Genomic DNA, 18,457 nt, shown 5'->3' on the forward strand with positions numbered 1-18,457 from the left:
ATTACCTCTTGATAACTAGATCCATTCACTGGGGACCAAGCCTCGGACCTATTTCTGGGACATGTCATATCAAAAGCATAAAAAGCAACCAAGTCCAGTAGAACTTGTATGTGCCAGAGTAAAGTCTATTAGACAGGTTAAAGATGTTGGCAAAAGAGAAGTCCAGGATCTTTAGCTACATCATGGCCAGGGCAGGGAGCTTGGGAAGGAGCCCTCTTCTCCTGGCAGCCAGCCATCTGTTGTCATCATGATGTAAAATCATAGTGGGCACCCCTACTCTGAAATAGGACCCCTGGCATATGGTGCCATCATCCCAGCCTAGGGAGACAAAATATTGTTCTCCTCTCAGTCCAGTCATTCTCCTGTCCCCTGAGGTCCCCGAGAGCAAACCTTAAAGTCCATCATGATGTCCTGAAGCTGCATTCTCTTGTCCAGGTCCAGCTGCAGAGAGACAGGGTTCACATCTGGAAGGACAAGAAGCAGAAATGTTAGACAAAATGCTGTCCCCCATACCCCCAAAGAAGGCCTTGGTAACACCAGCTCTGGGCAGTGGGAACATCTCCAGATTTGACTCTGAGCCACCTCTGAGAAAGGAGTGGACCTGTATGGGTCCTACTTGTGTAAACTATTCAAACGTGTCCTTGTCACACGATGATGTCCCATTGTCACCGACACCTCTGATACCACAGAAGGTCCCAGCCTGTCTGTCACAAACAGGTTTGTTCCCAAGGCCCAAGTCCTACATGCACCCATCCACAGAGACAAGGCAAAGTGAGACAGATGTGGTCCCCTCCCAGGATGCCTTCTCCTCAACCTAAGGAAGCCCTTTAGCCTACAGCAGCATCCAATAGACTCCAAAACAAAGCTAGAAGGTTCTGCCTGCCCCACCTCCCACACCTTTCACCACAGAAACCCAAATTGTCTTGGAATGCCTCCACATGCCCCAGCCTGTGGAGCTATCGTAATCATGGGTCCCTAAGGGTGGCAGGTCCTCACCATTCTGTGACTGCCACCAGCGCATGGGGCCTGAAGATGGTGCGACATTCTCCACTCGGTGACTGTTGTAATTGTGAGGCAGCCTGGAGTCACACTTACAGCATTTCATCTGCCACTGTGAGGGAGAGAGATGGCAGAGCTCAGAGTGGGTCCCCTCGGGGCTCTCCCTCATATCCTGGGATCCTGGTACATGTCTTCATTGCAATGTACCCTCAAGGGACCTTGCCAGTGTCACCAACACACACTAAGAAAAATGAATTTCTTGTTTTTTGTTTTTGTTTTGTTTTGGTTTGGTTTTCGTTTTTCAAGGCCGGGTTTCTCTGTGGTCTTGGAAGCTGTCCTGAAACTAGCTCTTGTAGACCAGGCTGGTCTTGAACTCACAGAGCTCTGCCTGCCTCTGCCTCCCAAGGGCTGGGATTAAAGGGGTGTGCCCACCACCACCCGGCAAAAGATGAATTTCTTAACACAGGACTACTGTTCACAGCTTAATTCTGCAGCCTTCCTACTTACAGCCACGTGGATCAATGTTGGGGTTGGAGAAGGAATGCACAGTGGTAGAAATGGGCAGAAAGAAGAAAGAAGGTGAAACTCACACTGACTTAGCACCTACTGTGTCAGGGAACACTAGAACAGAACAAGGAAATTTGTGGTTCTGGCGCTAGCTCCTTTATTCCACTGCCCAGGCCATTTATTTTTTTCTAAATAAACTAAATGAGGGTTGAGTTATAGTCACCCCATGCACATTTGTTGAGCATGTCTTATGTGCCAGGCATGACACTAGGATCCACAGGTAAGATCCCACTCTAAGAAAGCCCGTATTTGGTTACCATTTCCCAGCTCCAGGATACCCTGTCCACAGGAGAGAAGCCAGATATCTTAGTTTCTTTTCCTGTTGCTCCAATAAAATCTCAGACAAAAGCAGCTTAAGGGAGAAAGGGTTTTTATTTTTTTTTTCAAGATACACTCTGTCCCTGTCAGATTTCCTCCAGCCATCAGAGCTGCCTCTGCTACCTCAGAGGGTTTCAACCTGTCACAAAAGCTGGTTCCTAATGTCCAAGTCCCTCCAGGCACCACAGAGACTAAGCAGAGGGAGATAAAGGCGATCCTCCTCCAAACTGTCTTCCCAACCTCAGTGAGTCCTTAGCCAATAGAGGGAAGCAGCCCACCATACCGGGAAAGTCAAAGCTGCAAGCGCTTGAGGCAGCTGGTCATGTCACATCCACAGTCAAAGAGCAGAACAGGATGAGTGCATGTTGCCATATATGAATTCATATGCGTATGCATAATTCGGCACACTTACGAAGGCCAGGACACAGCCATACCCACAGTTAACATAATGGTAATACCCCATAGGCCGGCCCAAAATGATGGACTTGCTCTGGAGCCCATCGAGCTGACAACACTGACCATCACAACTACTTTCCCAAGACAGGCCTGGCAAACAATACCCACCTCTTCCATGGCCTGTACATTTCTGAGTGGGACAGGGACTTAACCTCAGAGCTGCATGGATGGGCTCCAGGTCAAGGTGGAGACAATAGAGGAAAGAAGCAGATCTGAGAGGTGATTTGTCTCTGAGTCTGTGCCCATGAGCATATGTGCACTACACAGCACTCCCCACACGTACAGCATGGCCTTGACCCAGCTTCCTCGGGGTCCACACACAAATGTCTGCTCTCTCTGAGTAGCCATATCCCCAAGCCCTGCCCAAACCCAAGAGCACAGCCCAGAGAGCGGAAGGTTCACTCACAAGTTAAAAGCAAGGCTCAGATGAGACCACTGGGCCCTGCTGGTTCTCCACATCCCTTGCAGCTGTTCAGTCTCAGCCGTGTGCAGGGAAGGTCATAAGTTGCCTGATCAGTGTTACAGGCCTGGGGACACTACTCAGGTATAGAGACTCTGTGACCATGCTGGACCTGCTCATGGGCTGTGGACACTCCTTCCCCAACACCATTTTCCCACTGTGTGCACACAGCACTGGCCCAGGAAAGGAGGAGAGCTGAGTGTTCTGCTCTAGGGTCTCCGCTCTCCTCCTCACTTCCCAGTTCCTAACCCTAGTCAGCAAAGGAACAGCATTGCCACCCTTCCTTAATACAACCAAAGATGCTTTAGAAGTACTTGTAGCTGAGCCCCAACTAGACTGTGCCCATCGCTCACTAGCCAGTCTCCATCCTGGTCATACCCACCCTCCCCTGCTGGATTTCTCGAACCACACATCTCCGTTTCACTCGGTATACTTCCTGTTGATTTTCATCACTGTCTACTGTCCCCTTCTACAGTGCCTTCTCTGTGAGGGCAAAGGATCCCCTTCCTTCCCTGCTGCCTCTCAGTGTGGAGACAGTACCCAGCACGCCACTGGCTCTAGCTAAGTACTCACTGAATCGACGAACGAGCAATGAACGGCAAGGCTCAACATGTGCCAGCTATTGTCAACCACACGACCAATACCTATTTCTCTCCTGAATCCAGCATGTCTGAAAGGAGTGTGGAGGGATGAGAAATTAAGTACTAACACAAAGGAGTGTGCCCCTGCCGCCAGCTCCTTGGGAGGCTGAGGCAAGAGGATAGATAGCTCAGACTCGTCAGACTGGGCCACATAATGAGACCTACCTCTTTCTTAAGAAAATAAAATTAAGTGATGGAGTTCTGGCCAGGTACCAAGAATTGTATTAGATAATTTAATGTAAAAACCTCTTTAAGGGGTTGGGGATGTGGACTGGGTGGTAGAACACTTGACTACTATACACAAAGCTCTGGGTCATCATCCCTAGCATGGCATAAAATTTGGCATGCTAGTAGATGCCTGTAATCCCAGTCCTGAGGAGCTGGAGGAAGGAGGGCCAGAAGTTCAAAGTCATCCATTACAGTGAGTTCAATACCAGCAGCTCTTTAAGGTGAGAAGTATTTCTCTCCCATTTCCCCCATGAAAGCTGCTGAGTGACAGACCCCACCTGGAGCTTGCTAAAGTTTACCATCTCTTCTTGTCCACAGAGCAGTAAGCAGGGCCTGTACTGACCCTGAAGCTGACCTTCAGGGGGACTGCAGCACAGAGAGCACTTTGGGAAGGACTCGGCTTCTCCAGCTCACTCGGCTCAGCTGCTATGGAGACCTGAGATGTGCCACTAGCTGAAATGCCTGGGCACCTAGTGTCATCTTTTCTGGGCAAGAGAAGGCTAGAGCAGGATGCCTCTCTGGACCCTATTTTGGTCCTTGGCAAGAATGTTCCATTCCCCACGTTCTGCCCAGCCTCGTGGGCAAATTTTCTACCCCCATTCTGTCTGCACTCAGCACATGTCAGGACAGACTAGGCCAGCTGCCTTCTGGCAGATGCTGTCACCAGAGCTACCTATCCCAGGCTCTGCTGGGAGCTGAGCCCAGGCCTTGACTGGCCAGGGCAGCACCAAACACAAGACTCTTTCTTTCTTAGCTGAGAACATTGATAGAAATGGCCTTGGTACTGCCAAATGACAGGATATTATGTAACCATTAAAAGGAGTTTTGAGAAACTTTTTCATTGCACGAGGAAGAAATTACAGCATAATGTTTTATGGACAAAAGTTAGTCTTAAACTTGAATATACAATATGATATATATAGGAACAGAGTATGTTGGGAAAGAAATATGCCAAAATAGTAGGAAAAACAAATGAAATTCCTGGCATTCACCAATTTTGACCTATAAGCATGTTAGCTACATCCATAGCTCAACTTAATATCTCTTCACTAGGGTTTCAGGTGACTTTTGATATGTTTAAACTTTTATATATTGAATGTTACTTGACTTTTAAATGTAGGAATATAGATAGGATTATAAAACAAAATACACTAGAGATGTCCAGTGTCAGTGTGTGTCACTGCTCTGAGCCTCCCTCTGTCACACAGACACCATGGGGGCCTGAAGCCATCTCCACTGTCCTTCCACGTGCACAGGCACTGACGAAGGGTCCAAAAGCCTCATGGGCTCAGACACACTACGTGCTTTGTGCTTCATGTCTGGGAACACAGCTGAGGAGGGAATTGGCTTTGCCCTCAAAGGGAGGCTAAGCCTTGGCTTCAGACAGGTATTTTAAGTAGCTCTGCTGTCAACTCAGCAGCAGGACGATGGACCTGAAATAGAACAGCTACAATAGAAGCTCAACTGAAGATAAGCTGTGAGCTTTCCCTCTGGGCTTCGGTTTCTTTATCTGTGTAGTGGGGGGGGAGTGTGTGGGGAGGTGTTAGTGTGTGTGTGTGAGTGTGTGCATGTGAGTGTGTGTGTCAGTGTGTGTGCATGTGTCTGTATGTGAGTGTGTAAGAGAGTGTGTGCATGTGTGTGAGAGTGTGTGCAAGAGTGTGCATGTAAGTGTGAGAGTGTGAATGTGTATGTGAGTGTGTGTGTGTGTGTATGAGTGTATCAGTGTGTGCATGTGAGTGAGTGAGCATGTAAGAGTGTGTGCATGTGTGTGAGAGTGCAAGAGTGTGCATATGTGTGTGAGAGTGTGAGTATGTTGTGTGTGTGCGCATGTGTGTGCATGTGAGTGTGTGTGTGAGTGTGAGAGTGTGTGCACATGAGTGTGTGTGTGAGTGTATGAGTGTGTGGGTGTGTGAATGTGTGTGCATGTGAGTGAGTGTGTGGGTGTGGGTGTGCATGTGTGAGTGTGTGGGTTGTGAATGTGTGTGCATGTGAGTGAGTGTGTGGGTGTGTGAGTGTGTGTGCATGTGAGTGTGAGTGCATGTGAGGCTCTTTGTACGGGTGCCTCCTTCTCTACAGCAATGGCTGCTCTCAGCAGCTGCTGCCTCCCTCCCTGGGGTCATATAGTTACCGTGCTCCCTGAGTTTTACCAAGACATGAAGCATTCTTATCAGTCCAGCCTGCCAGGCTTCCAGCCAGTTTGGCTCCTGTTTGCTCTCCAGCTGGAGAGTCTGGGCTTTCACCCTGAGCCTTCTTGAATCTCAGAAATCTGGCTGAAAGACAACCCCTCCCAGAGAGTTTAAGTAGGGCAGAGGGATGAATAGGAGCCTATGGGGCCTGCGTCAGTGGAGAAGAAAGGAGCAAGCAAAGGAAGAATGTGAAGGAAAGCAAGCTCTGGTTAGCCTTCGGGGTTGATCCAGGGAGCTGCCTGTATCCATCTAAGCTACGTCCAGGGTAATAGGCACTAGTCAGGGCCCAAAGAAGGAAACCAGGAACAAAATAAAACAAAAAAGTCCTGCTGTCTTCAAGAAAAGCAATTTCTACCAAAAAAAAAAAAAAAAAAAAAAAGATAAGTCTCCATGTCAACTTCCTCCTTGGGAAAGCACAGGGCCGATGTGATAACAAGCTGGCTCTGTTATAACATGGGATTATCATCCCAGAACACAGAAACATCGGTGTCTAGCAGGACAGAAGAACCAAGAGAGGAAGAAGACACTGACCAGAGGCATGCTGGGAAACCCAGCTCCTGGAAGAGAAAGACTTGTGGGAGACCAGAGAGGGCACTCTGCAGCCCTTTCTCAACAGGGGGTTTGTCAGCTCCCAGAGGTAGTCTCTGTATAGTCAGTAAAAGGTCAAGGTCAGCCTGAAGCAGGCGCCAGGTGGGAAGAGGCCCCAGAGTGCAGCCATTTTCAACCTCGTCTCCCCTCCTCTTTAGCTCAAACTGTTTAGACAGCTCTATCTCTGTCTACACTAAATTGAGAAAGGCAGTTGTCCAGGGCTGATTATAGAGCCCAGGTTCACCACACACCCCCAAATTGCATTGCATTGCAGTTGCTCTCCTGAGTACCACAGGCACGCCCTTCCAAACCTCTGAGGCAGCTTTGGGCATTTGACCCGGTGGGTATCCCCAGCCTACTGGTCAGGAATGCTGTGGGGATGAAGCAAGGATTTGTGTACCAGGCATCTGACTCCATACTGGCCTGTGCCGTTCTGACTAAAGGCAAACAGAGTTCACATGGCCAGCACTACACACGGCTGAGACTAAATAGACTTTCAAGACATTGCTCTCCTCTACCTTTCACCCCCAAAACAGTTATCAAACTGTGGGGCAAGGCCGCATATCAGATACTATTCTGAATATCAGATATTTACATTACAATTCATAACAGTACAAAATCACGGTTATGAAATAGCAACGAAAATCATTTTATGGTTGGGGGTCACCACAGCATAAGGAACTTGTTAAAGGGTCAAAATATAAGGAGGGTTGAGAGCGACTGCTCTAGAAGCAAAGATGCCCCTAGTCCTGGGTGTGGGGAAGCAATTCTACCCATGACAATGGCTCTCTAAGTCCACGCCACGACCACAGACAGAGGACTTAGCTGGCAAAGATGGGCCTTCCAGGCATTGCTGGAGGCTTCCATGGTGGGGGGTGAATTTTCTAGAAATCCCAGACCCATGTGGAAGAATCTAAAGATGATTAGAGCTTCATGACTGTGGGGAGAGAGTAATAGATTTAGAGACAGAATGGTCTTGGGCTATCATCAGTCATCCTCATCTACCTGTGCATTGTACCAACATCCTTTGTCCATAGGGGAAATCTTATTGAATGTATAATCTTAGCAGACAATGAGCTTCCACCAACCCAAAGCTGAGATTGTCATCAGACATCATCTGAAACTTGCCTCAGAGATCAGCCCTCCTTGCTGTAATCAGCCCATCAGCTGTACCCACTGATGTATGTGGTGATATGGTGTTTATGATCTAATAAGGCTGCTGAAGATCAGAATGCAAAGCTAGCCACAGCCATAGAATCTGGGCAGTGGTGGCACACACCTTTAATCCCAGGACTCAGGAGACAGAGGCAGATGGATCTCTGTGAGTTAAAAGCCAGCCAGGGCTACATGAGAGTGAATCAATCTAAAAGAGAAACAGAGCTCGCACCTTTAATCCCAGCACTAGGGAGTATATGAGGAGCTCAGTGCAGTCTCAGAGAGCAGTCTAGGCTTGATGGAGAGCAGTGCAGTCTGAGATGCAATCTGAGGTTCAGTGGATTGCCCCTTAATTTACTTTTGGTCATATTATTTCCTCACAGTAACATAAAAACAGCTAATACAGTAAGTGCATACACCACACACACACACACACACACACACACACACACACACACACACACGCACGCACGCACGCACGCACGCACGCACGCACACACAATGTCTGTCTACACACTAGCCTTTTAGAAGGTCACAAAATAGACCATTTCCAGGCAAAGAAGGGCAGAGGCTGGTGTGGGCACAGGTGGGCATGTGGGTGCTCGTAGGCTTATTGCTGAGACCTCCACCTGGCTGCAGCGCCCTTCTTCGAAAGAGATTAAAATGGCAGCTGTTAGGCTTCTACAGGTAATTAACCGGGGGAATGTGCTGTGCAAGACTGTCATTAAGACAACGGGACAATTATGTTTCCCTCAAAAGAGAGGGAATGGGGGTAAGTAGAGCATTTGAAAAACAGAGCAGACATGTTGTCAACATTGTTGGGAGCAGAAGTCAAGGCTGGCAACATCCAGACCAAAACAAAAACAAAACAAACAAAAAAAAAATGGTCTCCATTTCTCTGCCTTGCAAAGCCTTGTGCATGGACAGCCCTTGTGCCATGGTCCCAGGGAGTACACCATGCAGTACCCAGGGGGGTCTCTGAGAAGCAGCAGATACCAGGGCTGAGCAAGCAGGAAGTTTCCTATGTGGAGAAGTGGTGATCCAGAGAGGAGTCATAGCTTTCCCAGAGCCACAACTCTGTTCTGAGAGTCAGAATCAGAAGCACACTCCCCCAGTCAGGGTTGGCTGACTGTGGCTTCTCTAGCAGTTTCCCACAGATCAGACTGGCAGCAATGACCTTAGGGAGCAGAGAAGGCAGGGAACCAAGATGGTTTGACTTCCTCAGGGGTGAGTGGTCTGACAAGGATGAAACACTCAGATCTAGAGCAGAAACGGCCCCCAGGAGACAAGAAGGGAGGGAAATGGGGTAGGAAGGGGGGAGGCAGAGAGGGCAAGAGTGAGGACGGGAGAGAGGGGTGGAGGGGGATGAGACCTGAAGGAGCACGGCCTCTGCAGGCACTACGCTCATCTTGGACGTTCTGCCACACGGTCCTCACAACAGTCCCTTGAACCAGATGCTACCATTGCGCCCTCTCATCTGGGCTCAGAGACAGCGCAGAGGTGCACCAGAGTGGGACAGCATCTCACATGATTTCATCCAGGCCCTGAGACTGAGGAATATCTGTACTATGAGCCTACCCAGAAGACACCAAGAGCTGGAAGGAGGAAAACATGGAGGTGGCTGGCTAGAACCAGAAACTGCAGTTCAGGCTGTTCTGCAATTCTGGTAGAGTGTAGCCCACACGTAGGGCCAGACCATTAATGGGTCAGGAAGGCAGGCTGGCCCAGAAGGACAAAGTTGGGATAAGTGCCACCAGGCAAAGATAACAATGTTTTGGGCAAAGAAAGCAATGCTCAATGTCCATTGAAAAGGTTGCAACACGCAACTGAAATCCAAAGACGCCAACACCAGAGGCACACAGGACTCAGCCAGCCACAGAGGTGGGGGTGGGGGTGGCAGAGGAAGGAACGTGAAGACAAGCTAAGACCGGCTTGCAGAGGAGTCATTTCTGGAGGCCAGGAGCTGAAGGGACACTTTTAGAACTGGACAGATTCCCAACATGCCTGCAACTCCCTCCCATCCACTCAGTCCAGCCGGGAGGGAGAGGGGGACGGGGTGGAGACTGAGATGCCCAAAGTCACAAGTCCCTCTGCATTCGCCCTCATGCCACTTCAGCAGGCCACCACTGTCACCCACATAGAGACAGAAGACTCAACTCCAGAGATCTGCAGAGAAGACGGACCAGAAGCTAACTACCTAGTTAGCTCTCTGCAGAACCACTTAGGAAACACAACATTTTCCTGTTCCTATCTGAATTCCAAACTTTCTCATAGCTCATGGGAACAATTAGAGCTGTTTTATAAGGTGCTGTGACAATTGCTTGACATATTTATATAAGATTCCTAGTGTGATGCCGTCCATGCATTCCTTGGGGGGGGCAGCTTGGTTGCACCCAACATGGGGCTGAAAAGAGGACTCTGAACACTCAGTGTGTGTGTTCATGTGTGCACGTGTGCGTGAATGTACGTGAATGTACGTGCATGTGTGCCTGCATATGTATGTGTGCATGTATGTGTGCGTGTGTGTGAGTGTGCATACATGTGTATGTGTGTGCGTGTGCATGTATGTGTGCCTGCATGTGTGTGTCTGTGTGTGTGCATGTGTGTGTGTGTGTGTGTGTGTGTGTGTGTGTGTGTGTGTGTGTGTGTGACTACCTGTGTGTGGCTTAATCATTGAAAACCACGAGTTTTAAGAAGGAAGAGAAGGGAGGAGGAGAAAAGAGAAACAAGGCAGAGTGTAGGAAGCACAGGAGAGATGACATCGTTGTCATCCAGCTCATTCCCAAGGCATAGAAGCAAGGAGGGACCCAGCAGACAACTGTGCCCCACACTGGCCCATGGAAGAGAGAGTGAGACAGCGTGCTTGCCCAAGGTCATACTGCAGTCAGCAGGAGAAATGGACTCTACACCACCCACAAGGTGTCCCATAATCTACTCTCCAAAAAGCTTCCTGCATTTATTTCTCCTTTAGAAAAAGGGAAATGAGCCAATGCTTCTTAGCTTTCACAGCAGAAAATAGCTAGTATTTATCCATTCCCAGGATTGCAACAGTCTAGACTTCTCTTTTGCAAGCACCCCCACTTTGCTCTAGGGAGGCTGCTTATGAGCAAAAAAGAAGGCCAGTTCCTGGGGGTGGGGGCAGCTGAAAGAGGGAGAGGGCAGGCCAGGGAGAAGCCAAATGTCCAGGCCAAGTGGAAGAGAGGCTCTTCTCACAGTCTGGGTGGGACGATATCTTCCACCATGGGGTCCTGATCTCTCCGTGCTCCACCTTCTAAAGCAAGTCAGTCCCAAGAAGACGGCAAAAGTCTTCCTGAAAATCAGTCCTGGGCTTTAGTGGCACATGATTTGGGGAGTCTGTGGGTGGGCATCTGAAGTCTCCTTACTGCCTAGAAAGCTTACCCCAACCCTGTTGCCTGACCTACAGGGAGTAGCCTGTTACCCAACCTGGTCAAGCAAGCTTCCTATATCCAAGTGGGTGACATGCAAATGGCACATCCATCTTCACTCAGCATCGCCAAAGTCCCTACTCATTACTTTCTATGATTAAAAATAGCCACAAGAATGCCAGAGCTGAGAGGACAATGAGGCAAGAGCATTTCAAATACCCTCCTTCAGGTCCTGAGGTCAGAGCAGCCTGGGAGGGTATAGCCACAAAAACCCTTGCTCCTTCATCGGGGTCAAAGGCAATTGTCCATTTCCCTCCCTGTTTCTCTTTTCCCATAAAGGCTGCAGACACTCCTGGCAAGCCTTTCCCTGACATTCTCTTGTACATGCCCATTTTGAAGGAAGCAAAGCGGCAAACAACCTCAGCTTCTCAGGAGGCTGAGACCAGAGCATTGCACGTTCAAGGCCAGTCTGGGCAACTTAGGAAGACTCAGCCTTGATATAAAGAGTAAAAGTAAAGCTAGGTGGTAGTGCACACCTTTAATCCCAGCACTTGGGAGGCAGAAGCAGGTGATCTCAGTGGGTTTGAGGCCATCCTGGTCTATATAGTGAGTTCCAGGACAGCCAGAGTTGCAGAGTGAGACCATGGCCCTCCAGGCTCAGGAACCGATGCAGAAGAGGAGGCAGAGAGATTGTAAGAACCAGAGGTTGTGAAGAGCTTCAAGGAAATGGCAGTTTCTAGATACAACAGGCATATATGAATTTGCAGAGAATATGACAGCATGCACACAGCCTGCACAAGTTCAAGCTAGAGGAAATCCCAGAGTGGAGCTGGGAAAGTACACAATCCCCACCCCAACCAGGAAGTTATTCGTAATTGGTAGCTGCTGGAAGAGGAAAAATCAGTTTTCTTCGACAGCCCGACACTAGGCATATCAACCAAACTGCAGGGCAGACCTTAAGCTCAGGAGTAACTGGCCAACCTAAATCTAAGTCCACGTTTGTGTGTGTGTGTTCTTTTTGTTGTTCTTTTTTTGTTTAAGTTTTAGGTTTTTCTAAGGAGATAAAGAGCATGCTTGTTGGAGCCCGTTCCCCATGGTAGGATGTCATGCTTGGTCTTAATGCATGAGAGAGGGCGCTGGCCCTGCTCCAACCTATTGTGCTAGACTATGCTGACTCCTCTTGGGAGTCCTTATCTGTGAGAAGCCCACTGGGGGTGGGCTGGGGGGACATGAAGGGGGTGGGAAGAGGAGCAGGAGGGAGAACTGTGGTTGGAATGTAAAGTGAAATCAAAAATTTTAAAAAGAATATGAAGTTTGGCAGTTAGGGAAGGAGGTGGGATCTGAGGGTAAAGAATATGACCAAAATATATTGTATGAAATTCTAAAAAAAAAAAATTAATTTCGACAACAATGCTGGTGAGGACATGGACAATACAGAACCCTCGGCATACTGCTGGAATGCAAACTAGTCTCTAGCTCTACAGACATCAGTGTGGAGGTTTCTCAAAAACCTGGCAGTAGATATTCCATATGATCCAGCCATGTTACTCCTGGGTATTTGCCCAAAGGACACTAAATCGGCCCATCCTTGGGACACCTGCCCACATGTTTGCTGCAGTGCTATTCACAACGGCTAAGTTGTGGATCCATCCTGGGTGTCCAGCAACAGAGGGATGCATAAGACAAAATGTGACAGGTTTTGTTGAGGTTTTTTTTAGCCATAATAAGAATAAAACTACACTGTATGAGGGAAAATGGATGCAACTGAAGATAATATATTAAGTGAATTAAGCTAACCTTGGAAAGGTCAGTATCAAATGTTTTCTTTCAGTTTTTGGTTCCTAGATTTTATATAACCATATGAATGTAAATTAAATGAAAGCAGAAGTGAAATTGTGTAGGGGACAAATAGGGGACGGGAATACACTCAAGGTGCAGAGTATACCTGTATGAAATGTCACAAAAGAAAGATTGCACTGAGAGGGAATGCGAGCAAAGTGTATTCCTATGTCCTGTTTTCATTTGTGTTGCTGTGATTTAAAAGAAACTCCTAGTGAACAGCATTGGAGAGAGGAAAGGGCTTATTTGGCTTTCAATTGCAGGTTCCCATCCATCATTTCAGGGAAGTCAAGGCAGAAACTCATGCAGCTAATCACACGACACCCATAGCCAAGAGCAGAAAGGAATGAAAATGCCTATGCTGCCTGCTGGCTTGCTTAGTACTAGCTACTTCTGCTCTTACGTCATTGGCTCTCAATCTTCCTAATGCTGCCACCCTTTAGTGCACGCCTTATGTATTAAGAGAAGTCCTGTTAATTCTCCCTCCTTCTAAACTCCTTGGAAGGAGGTATCTGGACTTACACCGGCTGCCCTTTCCTGCAGCATGACCCTTGACCTTTTCCCCCAGTACTTTATCAAGTGACCCCATCCTGCCCCACCTTCCTCCTGTCTTGGAGGCATTGGAAGGAAGACCTACCTCTCCATACTGGGTACAGTAGGTCTCTGGCTTGGTCATTCCACAGGTCGATGAGGCTCGAAGAAGCTGAGTCCTTCCAATGAGCAAGTCCCCAACAGGTGGATAACAGGCCCCTCGGGAGCAGTCTTGTTGGGCATGCAGGAGGCCAGGCAAGGCTGAAATCACAGGGTAATGTTGATGTGGGCCCAAAGGATACAATCCCAGCTGGTTACCCCAGTAGTCCCTCTGTGGAGTTAAAATCAGCTAAACTAGGCCCTCTCATCACCAGTGCCAGTGTGATGACAACAGTCCTGATTTGGGGAGTTGAAGGGGCTGATCTCATATCATATAACCCAAGCTTGGAAAGGAGAGGAGGGCTGTGGATAGTAATACAGTCAATAGAGTGTTTGTCCTGCATGTATGAAGTCCTGGGTTCAGTCCCCAGCACCGCATAAACCAGGTGTGATGGTGCACACCTATAATCCCAGAATTCAGGAGCCAACAGGATCAAGAGTTCAGGGTTATCCTCAGAAACATAAGGAATTCAAACCAGACTGGGTTACATGAGACCATATACATATATGAAATTGTCAAACTACATTTTTAGTTAAAGAAAAGAAAGAGGAGGGGAAATTTCAGCCACCGATAACCAGCAGCGATCCTAACACATGGCCCATGCCACTTATGTGTGGCTTTAGAACCAATCTGGAGACAACACACGGGGCCATAGAGACACAGTGACAACTGTTGGTGCCTGTCTAGTGTCCTCAGTCCAGAGCCCAGAGGTGGCTGGTGGCTAAGCCATTGGTGGAATGATGACAAAGTACCTGTTACTTCTACTCTGTCTGCACAGGTGACCAACCTAGCCATTACCTCCCCAGAAAACAGAGAACTCAAGACACAGTGGCTCTGCAGCCAGCCTGAGAGTGGAGACGATGGGGAAATAGTGGCAGAAAAGACACTCAGGAAGTCACGTGTCACGACTGGGTGAGGACAAGAAGACAGGGAGAGCCTTCTGAGAGAGGCAGAGAAGCCCCTTCTCCCTGAAGCACAGTGAGGTGGGAGCCCTCACAGTTGTCCCATCAGCAAGGGCTCCAAACCCAGAGCCTAAGGTAACAGGTGGAGCTCACACCTTTGGCCAGCTCTCTTCTGTTGGTGGCCTGGAAGGGGGAAGGGATGCTTACCAAGCCACAGGAGTAAAAGTGCTGTCATTGTGGGCCAGTGCAGGTTCCCAGAGAGGACACCTAGAACAAAACAAAACATCCTGGATGGTCAAGTCCCCACCCTCCCCTTCCCTGCTTTGTGCTAGACTACTGTCCTCACCAAATCCTCATTTTGTATCTTCACAAAGATGCTTCTGAGCAGTGGGCACATTTGTAGCCAATGGCAAGGACCTGGGACTCCTGTCTCAATAGTGGTAATATACAGGGAGTCCTGGGGGAAATCCCAGGCTTTAACTTCCTCCTTTGAAATGGGTGGGAACGTGGGGACTGTGCGGATTGCTAAAGGGAGGTCCAACACTTTGTTTCTGCCTCAAGGGAGAGGTCTCGGCTCACTCAGGGCTTCAACCCAAGCCAACATATAAACCAAGGCACACAGGCCAAAGGTGCTGAGGGCCAAGGGGCAGGTCTTTTCCTGAATTGAGGGGGGTCTCCAGTATTACAGGGCCACAGTGAGGTTGAAGCTGTGGTGACCACAACTCTAGGCTAACCGGATTGCAGGAACACTATGGGTCTGTTCGTTTGTTTGTTTGTTTGTTTTTGTTTTCCAAGAAAGGGTCTCTCTGTATAGCTTCAGAGCCTGTCCTGGTACTCACTCTGTAGACCAGGCTGGCCTAGAACTCCCAGAGATCCACCTGCCTCTGTCTCCAGAGTGCTGGGGTTAAAGGCGTGTGCCACCACTGCCCGGCTAAGATGCGGCAACGTAAGAAGATAGGTGGGGTGCTGTAGGGAGAAGTGGGGTACTCTGGGGAGAGGCAGGCCTGACAGTTTTAAGAAAAGTGAGAGAAGCCAGGCAGTGGTGGCACATGCCTTTAATCCCAGCACTCCCCAGCACTCAGGAGGCAGTGGCAGGCAGATCTCTGGGAGTTCTAGGCCAGCCTGGTCTACACAACAAGTTCCAGGACAGCCAACAGCCAGCAATGTTACACATAGAAGCCCTGTCTTGAAAAAACAAAGAAAGAAAGAAGGAGAGAGAGAGAGAGAGAGAGAGAGAGAGAGAGAGAGAGAGAGAGAGAGAAAGAGAGGGGGGGTAAGAGAAGACTTTATCTGCACCAAAAGCAGCTCAAAATATCTCCAGTTATGGGCAAGGATGCTGAAGGCACTTGGAAACAGCACAGGGCACAGGCCTGTCTCAGTGGCATGCACCACCCTAGCTCCACCCGCAATAGCACACAAGGTCTGCCCAAAGAACTGAGGAAAGATGGGATTGTGGGCAGGCAGAGGGGAACCAAGCAGCCTTTCTGCCATCTTTACATCCCAATGCTGCCAAGTCCTTCCTATCAACTTCCTCCAGGGCAGCTAGGAGCCCAAGCTGGGGCATGTGGCCACAGGTCTCAGGGCCACTGACGGCCAAAGATAGAAAGCATCTCTGCCCTCCTGTCTCAGCTGAAAACCCACCAAGAGAGGGGCTGAGTTGAGCCTGGCTGTTCCTCCCACCTTGCCTTTGTGCTAAGCCTGGATTTTTAGCTGCTGTCTTCTAAGTTGCCAGGTGCTTATCAGACATGAAAAGCAATCCAAACAGCCACAGACATTTACCCAAGTGTACTCAGGTGTGCTCCCATGAAGCGTGCTGCATGGGCCCTGCACCCAGGCCTCAGAGCATGGAGGCACAGCCCTTCTCCGTTCTCCCCCCACCTCCCTGCCAGACAGGTAAGGCAGATAACCTACCTCACCCCAGGTCCTATGCTCCCCTGCCTTTCTCCAGATCCCTCTCGGAGAGCTCCCCGGGAATGTGTGGTCCCCTCTCTTGGCTCCAAGGTTTTAAACAACAGCCTCACCTCTGGAGACTCCCTGGCTGGGTGTAGCCTCGGTACAGGGCGGCCTCAGGAATCTGGTAGCCGCCACGCCCATCTGACGTCACTGCCCCCCCAACCTCAGGACAGGACTAGGCAAGTGGGTTGGTCTTGAAGACTGCCTGCCCTTGGGTGTTTGGAGGGTTGGAAGGTTCTAGAAACAGGCAGAAGCAAAGTCTTTAGAGATGGGGAGGGGGTTGCCCCTGAGGCAGGGGAAGGGCCCAGGTACTGGATCTGGCACCTTCCCAAGTCTGGTACGTGTCAGCTTCGTCTCAAGTCCCACCCTGGACAGACCAACCAGGCTGGGGACACACAGCAGACTGTGAGGACTGTGTCAGGGTTTGGGCATGTCACTGGGTTGGACAGTGTAAGACCGAAATATTCAGAACCCTGGAAAGCACCAGGCCCATCCCAAAGGAGAAATGTGGAAAATCCCAAATTCTTGGGGGAACTTGGGGGGGGGGGTTGCTTAAAAGGCTCAGGAAGTGGTCAAGGCTCAATTCTCCCATGGAAGTTGAACAGAGCACCCTGCTTCCAAAGCCTCAAGCTCCGTTGACAGGGCTGGCAAAGAGCCCCGGGACAGGTAACTGCCTGTGAGTCACCATCCCAGCTGCTCCTGAGCCCCACCCTCCTGGGCAGGAATGCCAGCCTGCAGGGCCAGAAAACAGACCTGACCACAGGTGGGAGAGGCTAAAGCATACCTGGGCTGGTAAAAGCAATGCAGACTTCCCATGTTGGGTGCCAGGTCTGGGAACACACCCCTTTGTGGGGTCTCATTGGCTCCAGCCAACATAAGTGCCAAAACAGGACCAGGGGGAAAGGCTGGTTAAGGACACTTCGCCTTCCAGGTTGAGTCAGATGGCATCTCAGTATACCTGGAAGGTCACAGTCCCTGCCCTGGCCCTGAAGACACTGACATTGTTTTCGAACACTTTTTCCTTAAAGTCAAAATTTGAAGGAGACTTTATTTTTTGTTTTTAAGACCAACCCTAAGCTGGCCTCCAAGCCATTGGAAAGTCAATGATGACCTTGATTTTCTGATCCTCCTGCCTCCACCTCCCCAGTACAGGGGTTTTTATGCTCAAGCTCAAACTGCAGTTGTCAAGTGGACAAGCAGCATGCTGATGGTGTCTGGTTTAACTCTGCAAGTAGATTCAGTACATATAGCCCCCCTTTCATCAGTCCCTGGGGGGGTGCAGAGCGACCCCCATCAGTTTGGGCAGAGAAGGATCACGTCGGATAACATCTTGAGTTTCGAGAGCCCACTTCTACCACTAGGTCTGTTTCCACGCCTGTAGTCCAGACTTCCGGAAATTCCTCCTCACCAGAGGATGTGACAAAGAGCTCATTAATAATTAGCTCAGCCTGATGCAAAGATTAGGTGTGGGAGCCCCAATCCCAGAGGAGGGGAAGTGGGGTGGGCCTCACTGTGAGTGGACCCTTTAAATTACCCCCCCCTTTCTGAGCCCAGAAGCCCAGGTAAATAAGTTTTTGGTGTCTCAGCTTTGCAAGCTAGGGCAGGTCCTAGGTTTGGCTTCACAGGAGGCAAGCATCGGCTGCTCTGCAGAAGCCTCCCACTCAGGAATGTTCTAGAAGACATCTATGCAGCCCTCTAAGAGCTGCCCAACTCTTCAAGGACATCAATCATTGCAAAGTGCCCCCCAGAAGTCCAGGTTACCTGCACAGGCTTTAGAACATTGGAGCCCAAAGTATCCAAAGATTAATAGTGTAAAACAGGGCCCACAGCTCCTTACAAGGCAGCTGGGGCATGGCCTGAGCACCTCAGCTCCCCTCTGTGCCCGATTTACTCTGACCCACCAGTCAGCCCCCTCTTCAGAGCAACTGTCTGCCCCAGAGCCTTGGCTGTCAGAACTTTTGCTCAAGCTAGTGAGGTTATCCCGGGCTGGTTTGTTTTGTTTTGTTTGTGTCCACATCAGCAACTAACAATCCCAAATTCTCCTGGTTCAGTGTCCAAAGTAACCAGAACACCCCCTGGCCCCACTGC

At 49.5% G+C, this 18,457-nt stretch overlaps 1 protein-coding gene across 1 annotated transcript in view; it reads right to left on the bottom strand.

The window, feature by feature from the left end:
• The window catches only part of Lamb3 (laminin subunit beta 3), a 41,551-nt gene extending 25,092 nt beyond the window's left edge, over window positions 1-16,459 (bottom strand). Inside the window, exons 1-5 of the mRNA XM_027416562.2 lie at window positions 16,328-16,459; window positions 14,624-14,683; window positions 13,461-13,615; window positions 997-1,111; window positions 391-464 (exon numbers count right to left, since the gene is read on the bottom strand). Coding sequence (XP_027272363.1) covers window positions 391-464; window positions 997-1,111; window positions 13,461-13,615; window positions 14,624-14,651 — 372 coding nt within the window. The 5' untranslated portion in view covers window positions 14,652-14,683; window positions 16,328-16,459. The remainder of the gene's footprint in view (window positions 1-390; window positions 465-996; window positions 1,112-13,460; window positions 13,616-14,623; window positions 14,684-16,327) is intronic.
• Between the last annotated feature and the right edge of the window lie 1,998 nt (window positions 16,460-18,457).

Source organism: Cricetulus griseus, chromosome 5, assembly GCF_003668045.3.
Source record: "Cricetulus griseus strain 17A/GY chromosome 5, alternate assembly CriGri-PICRH-1.0, whole genome shotgun sequence".
Classification (NCBI taxonomy): Eukaryota; Metazoa; Chordata; class Mammalia; order Rodentia; family Cricetidae; genus Cricetulus; species Cricetulus griseus.